The following is a 12,025-nucleotide window of genomic DNA, read 5'->3' as shown; positions in this document are numbered from 1 at the left end:
AATGCTTACAAACACTTTTCTCTTGGTTTATTGCCCCATAGTGTCCGATCTTTATCGATACCTTGACTGCACATTCTCCGATGCTCGCTGCATCTTTTGCCTTTCGAGCTGCAGTTTTGCTCTCCGCGAGTGCATTGTGTTGCCTGTTCACGTAGGTTGCAACACGAGGACGCACTTTTGTTTATTCGCAGCGAAAAGTAATACGGCAGGCATTGGTTTAGAATTACCAAGACGATCGTACAGCATCGCTAGGGCAAGCAAGGCCTGAGCAAAACAGACGATATATTCTCGATTGTTGATCATCGCCCATGGCATACGAAAGAGCCGACCGAAAAGGTAACTGAGGTAACTTCTGAGACATTCATGAATGGAGACAGACAAAGCTACAGAGAAGAGAAGGCTTCTCTCCTAACCTTTCCTTAACCACGGGTACGAACTTAGTTTGTTGAAACTTAATTTTGTCTTCCTATTTTTCTCCATCATTCTCACCGTTGATGCTGCGTTAGGTTTTTGTGGTTGCATATTTTTGTTTATTGTCTTATCCCCAGATGTTACCCTTTCGCTATCGGTGATTGTTGCCCACTTATCTTATCACCTGTGCGGTGCAAAAACAGAACAAAAACACAACATCAGCAAGTATAATGTCAGTGTTTGAGTTGCCGCGTTTATTTGCGGATTACAGGCGACTGCACCCGCTCAGATGTAGACTTAGCCAGAGCCACCGGTTACATTTTGTGGAGCTGCGTGCTGCATCAGTTAAACATTGTCTCAGACAACTACAACTATTTATTTATGGCTTACAGACAGATTATTGCACTAGTGGAGGGATGCGCTATTGCGTTACGATGTAATAATCTCTTTGTCTCTTCTATTACTAGCATTAGAATTCCAGCATATCAATGAAAATCATTTGGAAAAAAATTGGTTTTGTTTTTTAAGTTATTTTTTGTCCTCCACCTTCGTAACGCATAAGGCTTACCTTCCACATGCCACATTCGAGCAACACGCGTAATCCGGAAATCAGCTCCCGTGGCATGGAAAACAGCCGCTAAACTCTTCCCTTTACCGGACGGAGGTTAAATCAACACCTCTACTGAGTGCGCATACCACTTAAACGCCAATCGACCCCCTTGCCAATTAAAGCTTGACTCATCCTTGCTATATCCAAGTGGCTGCGAACATCAACTTCCCGTTTTTTTTTTTCGTTTTGCTGCCGCTACACTCTTTATTTGTACACCGTTTGTGCTCTCCAAATCTGTGTTTCTTTGTGTGTTGCGTTTTTTTTTCTTTAACTTCCTTCATTGCTATGCTGATTGGAGCTGGGCTGGCTCGGTTGGCTGAAGAGATACCTCTCGCGTCATTTTATCCCTCCGCTTGTCTATGTTTAAATTTGTGTTAATGTTGGCTTTTTTGTTTTGTTTTTGCACCCAACGGGGACCATTCTCCACCTCTCCGTTGGCTTATTAGAACGTACGGATTCTGGGGCGGATTCTGAGAGTTTCTATGATCACGTACTGCGAAATTGATAGAAAATGCGCTGTTTAGCTGGAAGTGGACGGAGAATGAAAGAACAGAACACAAAACGAGAACACCGAATGTCTCGAGACGTACCATTTTTTATGGTGTTTTCTGTTTTGCCTATTCAGGTCACTCAGACCGATCGCCATTCATTGCCTCGACTCATGCACCTTTCTGCAGTTCCATATATCATGGGAGTTCTAACATTGGAGCTAAACGAATTGAAGTTGTGTGTAACTATAAGGACGTGTGTCATAAATGTTACTTTATTCTTAATTAGAACTTTGAAGAGTTTAGGTACTTTGAAAATGTTTAAGTCTTGAAGTTTATAAGACAGAACTTTTACACCAGTTCCCACCTTTTTTTGAATGCAGCACGTAATGGGTTTTGGGTAGCTAAAGTGAAGGATTGAGATCTCTTGAAAGAGACGAACCAAACCTGGGAACTTGAAGTCTCTTTAGTAGATAGTAATAGTAAGAACTGGATGTTCTAAGGCTCAGGACTACCAAGGAATCATGATTTACATGATCGAATATGATACAAAGTCTTCTCAATGTTTAGGAAGTACCTGTACTGATTGTCTTATACAATTATGTTAATTTCAACAAAACTGTTCATAAAACACTCATTATCTGTAGCAACAGTGCTAACATATTCATAACGCCACCGAAAATACTTTAAGTACTAAATAGTACTAAACCGAAGCAATAAACTCCCATTTCGCCATGCTACATGCACACGTTCCAGAACATTAGCATCCATTCAAGGGTTGATCATGTCTGTCTTTCCGTTCTGTTGATCTTTTGATTTTATTGCACAAGAAATGACACTAGCACACCAGAGACGAGATAACGGAACGCGACGGATTCGCTTGCGGTAAAGCGGTTTCATATTGCAAATGCCCATTAGCAACCCTAATGCCCTCCATGGGCGACCATTGGGAGATGGGGATCATCCGTCGTTCTTCCGGACGGCGTTTGAATAAACGATGACTTACCCAAGAAGGGACTCCTACCCGCAGGGGCCAAGTATCATGTTCGCAAGTTTGTGTCCGTAGAAATGGATTCTATTTCTTGGCGCTTTCCTCCATAGAGCCTCCCATTCGTAGACCGCTCATCGCAGACGCATCCGTGGCCGCAACGCTGATGACCTGCAACGCACCGGATATTGACCTTTTGTGCACGATTCGCTTTACCGCCCGTACGCGAAATAGGCAGCGTCCTCGATCGTCCAGGTCCCGGAATTGTTTAATCCAAATGGGCTGACCCGTACCGTACGATCGCACACGAGATCGTCGATCAATTGCCCTTCTTTCCTTTCGGTGTGAACTGACCTCGGTTCAGCACACGGTGCACGTCAATTCAGGTGAAGTTCCTGAAGCGGGTATAGCGAGACCTCGCCTTACCTGGCCTCAGCAAAACTCACCAAGCACTTCCTGACTGAGTCAACAACTACACACACACACACAAGCGGTTGTTGTTGACGTCGTTTGCTTATTGGGTGTCTTATTTTGGTTTCTTCCATGCACTCGACGCCTTCCGATACGATCGTCGGTCACGCTATGCTCGGTCGAGGAGATCGAAGATACACTTATGCTGCCCGTTCAGCAGCTCACCTCCGCGCCGACTCCACTCCGCTTCGCGCGACTCGCGGAACCAAAAAGAAAAGAGTAGAGCAAAACCTGTTCCTGGCAGTTTCAGTGGAGTGTGTTATCAAATCGCGTCCTCCCGGGTGCTGGTGGCAAGTCGAGCTCTTGACCATAGATGGGCAAGACCGGCTGTCGAGAGCCTTCCCGCAAATGGAAGGTACCGAAAAATTAGCGTGCAGCGCGTGGCTTGCTGTCGGAACTACCTGCAAGATGACCTTCCGAAGTTGGGAAACGGTCGCTCGTTCTCGGCGTGACAACGTTTGGACCGTTTGTTTGGAAACGATGACTTGAATCGGTTTTGTTGTCCATCAGCAGTCACCCATTTCGTTGCAGTTGCATTTCCACACCTTAAAGTAAAAGTTAAATAATACCACACCTGTCGCATACAAGAACCACGTGGGGAATAAAGCGGGAGTGGTTTTTTTTCCTAAACTTTATCTGTACCCTTTTTTTCATTCTTCGCTGTAAACCGGTAGCCAGAGGTTCCTTTTACGGGTGGCGACGGTTAAATTAAATCACAGCACAGTGACGCTACACGGCCTGGTGGGCACGAAATGTAGTGATATGATTGGACACCCAGGCACACTATACGGCTTAACAGCTCGTTATGCAGCCTGCAAGTCAACTGTCTGGGGCTGAGGTTTTTTTTTTGCCTTTGCAACACTACTTTGCTACTTCTCTTTCAAACTGAAGCCTGCGAGACGTTGATAAACCGCGCAAGAAATCTCTTTGTAGCATGTGGGGTGTTTTATTTATTTGTTTACGTTATGGGCCACACGGTGGCGCTGCGTTATGATGGGGCTGCAGTTGATACTTCGGGTGCACCATGTGGCGCCCGTCTGGCAAATCGGTTCGCTCTAGACGAAGTAAACATTTCACGTAACGTAGCGAGAAGGAACTTGTTTGGGCAAAAAAAAAGATCTACAAAGCATGATTTTATGGCTTTCTTCTTATAAGGTTTGCTGCTAAAGGAGAGATATGATGAAGAGAATTTCTAAGAAAAAGATATGTACAAGACGGAACTATTGTCATCATTAAGGACCTGATCTTTATAAAATCTCTCTCTGTTGTTGTTTGATAGAGTTATTTTACTGATTTTACCCTAAAATAAGTTTTGATTTGGACCGATTAATCGATGACCAAATCTAGGAAAGTATTAACAATTGGTTTAATTTGCACATTTTGTATCAGTATAGTTATTGAACCACAAGAAATGGGTCTTCAGTTTTAAAATGTCAATATATTTTAAAACAATATGGTCTCTAAGACCTTAAGAATAAAAGAACATTTTTAATGTGCAAATATTTTACATCAAACATCAAGATGTCAGTTGTTAGTGGCCATAAAGTCCACAGCCAGCAATATTTTCCAGAGAATTACCACTGTCAGCATGCCTTATTCTGCTCAGACGACAATAACCCCACAAAGGGGGGCCATCTAACACGTGTCGCTTTGAGCGCAAAACATCTTCCGGAAGTGCGGCGTTTACCATTCACATTTCACTTCGATCATTTCAAATGATTGTTTTGCACTTTGCAAATATTATTTCTTAACACCATTTGCCAAGCACACACACACACACACACCGTGCCATCTGTCAATCACCGGGGAACCATTGGTATAAACTAACGCCCTGCCCATCTTGTCCGTTTTGTTCTGTATGTTCATTAACAAATAAATTGCGCACAGCGCGCGAGAAAGTGGTTAATAAAACCGTCCACCACGTTGACACCTTACGCGTTTGCAGGCGTTCACCACCGGAAAGCAATATGGAAGAAAGAACCCATCTGTACTCGGTCCGTTCGTTTTGATGAGTTCAACTTGAACTTTCGATGAGCCGGGATGGAGCACTGGAGGCCTGTTTTGGCCTTGTGGAGGGGGGACACAGATTGCATCTTGGTGCAGGGTCTTCAAATGGAATTGAAGCCATGCACTGTTCTGTAAGAAACTTCTCCCCCGGTACCGGTCACTGTCAATGTTAATTGAGTGTAACGTGCGTTGGCCGGGCGGATTATGACCTTTAGGGGGTCGAGAAGGAAATTAAGACAACGATCGGCTGGGTCAAACAATGGTAGCTCTTTGGTTCAATAAGATTGTGGTAGTTTGACATGATTAATGGGTGTGAATTGAATGCAAATATTAGTTTTTGAATGTTTTGTTGCTATCGTACACACATTAAACAAAGTTTCTTCTATGGATCGCGTTTTTTTACATAAAGTTCTAAAATTTATGTATTGCCGGTTGTTTTGGAAGTATCAATATATTAATTGTAAGTCATTTTATTTCATTTCATTTCATATTTATATGCTGATATTAAAATTTAAATCGATGAAAACCCACAATATGGGTACAACATTTTAATCCAAATGGTATGAAACTTTATAGATTTCCTAAAAATGACGCTAAACGAGAGGATTAGTACATTATGTTCATTTGGCCATATTCAAACCTCAAGATATCTGCCACAAGAATAAAATTGTTTCTTACACATTTTTTTATCATTTTATCAGTTATTATTATTTTATCACAAATTTAATTAATCCAGTTCCTCAATTCAGTCAATAAGTGACATTATAATTAAACCGAGCATGCCCGACAATAGACAATAGACGGAGGAAATGCCTTGAAGAATTTGTGCCCTCTGCAGTCAATATATACGGCTAACAGTTGTTTTAATTATACTAAATAAATAAAATTAAATAATTAAATGAATAAATTTCATTATAACTTTTTTCAAATTTTAGACTCATTTTTTTTAACACTGCATAAATGACCTTAATTGATCCACTTAAGTGTTCCTGGCACTAAAGGTACTCTTCAGTTATCATCTGATACCATTAGAAATAGGCTGGGCCATTTAGATTAATGAATACATCATTTTAATAAAAAGTGGTATGTAATTTTAAGGGGTTATGATAATTTTGGTGAAATAAACTCCAAACCCTGGCTTAATAATGGCTTGAATTTAACATAGTTTAATCTATTAGCATAAAGCTATAGGATTGTAATTTACAATAGAATTTCAATCATCTTTTTTATCACTTAAACCAGGTTATAAATTACTCTCAAATCTGCCTACATTTCACTCAAACTATTTGCCGTGTAGTGTAACGATATCCGTTGATTGACGTGGTGACGTTTGCCAGATACAAACACTCTTCACATGCCTCCGGAAGACATTTACAACGAACCCTTTTATTTTTTCCAAACCCTCACAAGTGGAAAGTTGCGTGAGATTAGCAGGATCATCCTCTAGCAAATGATCGTGCTGCGTTGCATCGTGCTACCTCTATGGACCAATTGCACTTGCGGTTTATAGCGGTGGAAAATACTTATCGAGATTTCGCGTAGAATGATTTATAGCTTGTGCGGGTATATGTTCCACATCCAGTGCAATTGCTTTCCAGAGCCATGCACAGACCATTCTTTTTCGTTCTCCTCTATGGTGGCAGGGGTATCGCCCGTATATCTCCACCCGGGGTGTAGATCAACTTCCAACGGGGCCCATCACTGTGCAGATGAACCCGCGGCGAGAGTTGATTGATTTTGTGCAGCATGCGCCGTGTGATCAGTTTCGTTCGATGGCGATTGGTGTACTTTTGAGCTGCCGTATGATGTCTTCGGCTTCGGTGAGTCAACGTTGAACTTTGAAATAAAAATATAACAAACAAGCAAGAATTTAAATCATTTGCTCACAATGGACAGCGCAAAAGCTTACTCTTCGTAAAACTGTCGAAAGGTCGCATTCTCCAAAACAATGCGCAAGTTTCGCTGCTGGCAGATGTTAAACAGTCCCAAGTAAACTACCGAAACGACAAATCCAATACCGGCTGCCGTGTAGCCATAGAAAAAGATCGGATTCATGCCTGCTGATTGCACAGTTTCCGAGCGGCTTCAATTAAATGGAGTAATACAATAAATAGACAAAATGCACTTATAATTTTGACCACCAAGCGCCGAAAACAGCGAACCACTAAATCCCTTATTCCGTCATCCCAGCCTGCTTTGTGTTTGCTGCCGACATCATTAAAGGCTAATAAAACTCAACGCTTGCTGAAGCGCTAAATTTAAATCATCCACAGTGCTCAACTGTCAAAAATGAGTTACCTTCGGTTATCATTTTTCCCCACTGGTAATGCTCCACTTGGCCAAGCTAAATGGATGGAGCATTATACGATTCGCAAATCACAATCAAATCGTTCGTATGATCACTCGCCTGTACTTGAGTGATACTTTTGCTGCTTGTTAGCATTTGTTCCATGGCGAAGATACCATCGTGGATGACCATTGCCCGGGCATCGGAATGACGTCACCGATTTGGGTTCGTATTTTTCTTTCCCCCGCACGGAAGCTCCAGTGTTGTGTGTTCGGAAATTCGGAATGGTTTTTGTACCGAAGGAACTCATCCTTTGGAGAGCATTTTCCCGAGCCGTTAAGGATTCGTGGTATAATGCAATGGCATGACTGCCATTGAAGCGACACTATACTCTCCTGCTTGCGTGTGTGTGGGATTGGTCGTGATATCTGCTCGAAGTTATTCTCCCGGGATGTGCGGAGAGTACTTCCTACGCTAAGTAGGAGCGGTTCGGTACGTGGTTAATCTTGGTCCTTGTTACAGTGAATGGTCCGTCACTTGCTACAACGTGCTTCCGGGCATGTTGGTGGTTTGTAGTGGTGGAATTCACTCGCTCTAATCAAGCATCTTGTGGTTTGTGTTTCGTTACAACAATTCTTCGCCCAGCCAATGGGCCACCTCCTGTCTGCTCGCACTTAAGAATGCTTGCTTAGCAAAGTCGATATTGATACTCCATTACTGAACAAAGAATGTTACTGTTTCCTACGAAAGATTCAAACAATTGGAATGTGAGCTATCTTCACCAGTCACCACAACCAAATACTATTGCACAGTAGCATGCCGAACAAGCAAAGCAACATTATCATTGAAATCCATCTACTGCGTTATAATAACACATCACACACCTGTGCACGATTGTTAGGAGGAAGTGCAATACGATTTCCTGAGTGTTTCCCTAGGGGATAAACGCTTTAGCTTCGTTCATGATAAGAATAGGGAATTCCGGTTTGGTGGATAGAATTGAGGTACGCTATTTATAGTGCTGCTTATCGGAACAGGTGTCTGTTTACGCATTGACGGGCGGGAAGTCGATACATACCGGAACGAATACATATACACACTGGCCCTGGCAGGAAATTACCCTTTACGCGCTACCGACAAGGGTGGATTGTTGCTGCGTGGAAAAATCGAAGCTTATTACGCGGTGGAAATCGTTTTGTGAACGACTGCCATAATAGCCTTTCATAACCGTTTGTTTCAGTCTTGCTTCATCATATTATATCTAAGTATAATTTGTTAATTTAACAGAATAATGACAGTTTACTAGATTAGATGTGTTCAGTGATACACCTAATGAGATTGTCTTAAAAACTTTTTGTGTTTTTGCAACAAATTTTTATCCATTATGAGAGTCATCCACATATTTCTTATGATTTGATAATTTTGGTACAGTTTTAGAACTTATTGTACTAATTTTTATAGCAAGTATTAGTATACGGGAAATACATTGTTTTATATTGCTGTAAGAACAATATTAAACTGTCTATTCATCTAATATCTATTAGTTAACTTATTTTCATGGGATTAAGGCTAATTCAACCAATTTCAAATCTGTTTTCAATTACTGATACCACAGTACGTGAAAAAAAACCCCTTTAACAGTCTTATTCATTCAACAAAATACGCCGATAAGCTTCCGTTCCGATCCCTTATCGATGTGTGCGCGTCTATCGTACGGTTATCTAAAAGCTAATCACCATCACCATCGCATAATCCGAGGTCAGTGTTCCCGTCAGCAAGCGTACGGAAGGGTACGGGCGTACGGTCTTCTGCCACCGACCCAAAGCCCAGTTTACTGGTACCCTGTTACGCAACCTACTACCAAAGCTTCCAAGCACCCTCGAGGGCGAGCCTTCGACGAGGGAAACACACCACCACCACACCAGTGGGTGCTCGGACACGAGAGCCACCCAAAGCTCTGGACGCTCGTTCGCATTATCCTGTCGGAGCTGTGTGGGAAAATGAGTGCCAACGTAGTTCCGAACCGGGTGGGAATCGTTTCGCGCGTTCGGGCTTTTCAGTCTGTTGAGTGCGAAGCGAGCGTTAACGTCGTCGTGGTGCTTGTTGGCTGCTGACCGTATCGCAGGATTTACCCTTCACCTTGGAGGGTTTTGCAGCAGGGAGTGAGTGAGAAGCGAGTGAGCGTATCTGCAAACCAGCGTGAGTGGAAAAGAAAGAACGACCCGAAAGGAAAAAGGACTTTTGCATTGGTTTTGTTTGATCGAAAAAGCATTGCGACTGTGAACGAAAAGCTAAACCCGTCCGGGAAAAGGGGTAGAATTGTGTGGATACTGTGGAGGATGTATTTGGCATTTTTGGTTTAGTACAGATTACATTTAAAATTTCACTTATCTACAATAAAGATAGAGTTTCTGGGCGTTTGTTAGATATATCTAGATATGTTAGATATATATATCTATCGCCAATGCAATGAACTAAATAGTATTACAAAATATACAAATAATCAGTGTATCTTCCAAATCGCCCTGTAAAGCCATTGTCTTCAATTAAGAACAGATTTGCAACAACAAAAAACAACAAAATTTACACTTTCAACTGCTTTTATCATTGTTCGTGTTGTGATTTATCCTTTTTACAAGTTGCAATTAGAGCACGACGGTAGCAATTTTCACTGACGGCGCTTAAACGCTTTGTCGCAAGGGAGGAAAAGCCTTTGCTTTGATTATACTCGTTAAAATGCGTACGTGTGTATGTGAGCGATATTTTGTGCTTGTACTTTTTTAGTAAAACACTTTTTATTTCTTACTTTCTTATTATCCTTCCAGAGCCTACTCTGGGAAAAGAAAAGATCCTTGTGCTATCCTTGTAGTGTTGTGGGTGTTTGTGTGCTTAAAGTGAATGAAAGCAGAGTGCCCTAGAGCAGTGTGGGTGAGTGTGAGAGTGTTGAAAAAAAGAAGAGGAAAATCGACAGAAGAGTGATTAAACGTGGGAAAACGAAGAAAAAGCATCCCTCAACCCCAAACCCACCCCCGAACACTGGGGGAGCACCGAAGGGGGAGGCTCCCATTGTGTGCGTGAGTGTGGGTTCGGGTCCTTCCGCAAGAGAACGCGAGTGTCGGAAAACAACAGTGAGAGAGCTCGTTAGGATGCGATGTGGGAGAGTGATGCTCTCGCATTGTGGTTGAATTTCCGTTGCAAGTGCTGAGTTTTGTTCGCGCTTTACCGAATCGATGCTGAAGCCCAAAGTTCCAGCAAGGGCAGCAGCAGTAGCAGCAATAGTACCAGCATTGTGCAAGTGGTGGAAAGCAGATTTTTGGTGCGGTTAAAGTATATCAGTGAAGTACAAATAATACTCGAAACGTATGCAAAGTTGCACGATAAGAACGTGTAAAGTGAAAGGAGAATTGCAAGAATCTTCGAGTTATCGAGTTCCGTGTGCGAGAAACGCGTTTGTTTTTGAGGTTATGGTGCTGTGAAGTGTGTTTGTGAGTGTGTTAAAACGTCACGCAAAAAGGAGCAATTCCTGTGTCGGCTAGATCGAGCTCTTCCATTTACGGCAACTGTCTGGGGATACGGTACCGTTCAACCGGGAGTATTCACGGATTAGTAGCAGATTGTGGCAGATTTTTTGTCATAAAACTGTAAGTATATCGTGATGTCTCGCAACGAGATTCGGGAAAATTTTGTTCGTCCTTCGACGCGAGCAAGAAGGGCGTGGAGCTTTCAGTTAGCTTTGTGTGTCTGATTTGGCAAATCTTTCGTCGCGTCAGATCCTGGGAATAATTTTCCCGTTTTAATCCATTATTTTGGTGCCATTTATTCTTGGAAACTTTGAAATCATACCGGATGCTCAAACGACAGTCACCAAGCACCATGATAAGGTGCCATCATTCTAAAACAGGACACGAAAGAGCTCGATTACAGTGTCGCCCATGCGATACTCTTTTTTTTAAATCCTAGTTTGGCTTTATTTCACATAAAACACCACGCCAAACCCCCCACCAAGGAGCGTTTAATTAAAAGCGACGAGATTGTGCTAGTTACTTAAAAAAATACCCACACAAACACACTAAGAAAAACTTTTCTCATTATCCTTGGGCGGCACATTTGTGCAACCGGTGCGGATGGGAATGCTTGTTCGCTTGTCTCGTTCGTTATCAGTCCGCATGAACGGGGACCGCCTGAAGGTATCCGAAAAACCTGCTGGAACGTCGCGACATGACGTTTTGGTAGGCAAATTTGCATTCCTGCACGGTACACGCTAAAGGCCCAATTTTACCTTTTACATCGCCCTTAAAGGTTTGGCCATTGGCCAAAAGTGGTCGACCTGGCGCAGGGAAACGTCACGGCAACGTGCTGGATCTGCTGACGCTATTGCTTCGCATCACTGCCCGGGGCGGTTAGTACTGGCCGCTATGTAAATTTATTGCCGACGGAGGTCGGAATACTTGGAATGCACGGGGAAATACCTGGTTGGTGCTATCGTGCTGGGGACAATTTTGTGTTGCAAGATATGCCCGGTATGGAGTAAGATCATGATCGGTTTCCAGGCTGAATAATTTTTATTTTAATGTATTGCGTCTGGTAAGATGTTGGATGACATTTTATTAATATTGCTAATAATCTAATACAAAGTATAAACAACAAATAGACTACTCTTTAAAGCAGGTCGAAAAACACCGCTTATGAAGCTCAAACTGAAATAATCTGAAACTGTGTGCTTGTTGAGAAAATTTTGTTCTGTGTGGAAAAAGTAACCAAAA

The 12,025-nt window shown here is 42.4% G+C and overlaps 1 protein-coding gene across 1 annotated transcript; it reads right to left on the bottom strand.

Moving 5' to 3' along the window:
* Positions 1 to 6,606: 6,606 nt before the first annotated feature.
* LOC128715270 (uncharacterized) lies at positions 6,607 to 7,030 on the bottom strand. The gene is made up of 2 exons (XM_053810152.1): positions 6,885 to 7,030; positions 6,607 to 6,790 (listed from the first exon to the last, which is right to left on the bottom strand). Exons 1-2 carry the CDS (start codon positions 7,028 to 7,030, stop codon positions 6,607 to 6,609), a joined length of 330 nt encoding a protein of 109 aa, XP_053666127.1.
* Between the last annotated feature and the right edge of the window lie 4,995 nt (positions 7,031 to 12,025).

The sequence above is a fragment of the Anopheles marshallii genome, chromosome 3 (genome assembly GCF_943734725.1).
Source record: "Anopheles marshallii chromosome 3, idAnoMarsDA_429_01, whole genome shotgun sequence".
NCBI classification, from domain to species: Eukaryota; Metazoa; Arthropoda; class Insecta; order Diptera; family Culicidae; genus Anopheles; species Anopheles marshallii.
This window is presented reverse-complemented; position numbering and strand designations above follow the sequence as displayed.

What these genes read in the sequence shown, in the direction of transcription:
- LOC128715270 (XM_053810152.1), bottom strand. Translation starts at nt 7,030, where the DNA reads ATGAATCCGATCTTTTTCTATGGCTACACGGCAGCCGGTATTGGATTT. An exon ending in TTTCGACAGTTTTACGAAGA is followed by an intron (nt 6,791 to 6,884) that starts GTAAGCTTTTGC and finishes GACTCACCGAAG; the next exon opens with CCGAAGACATCATACGGCAG.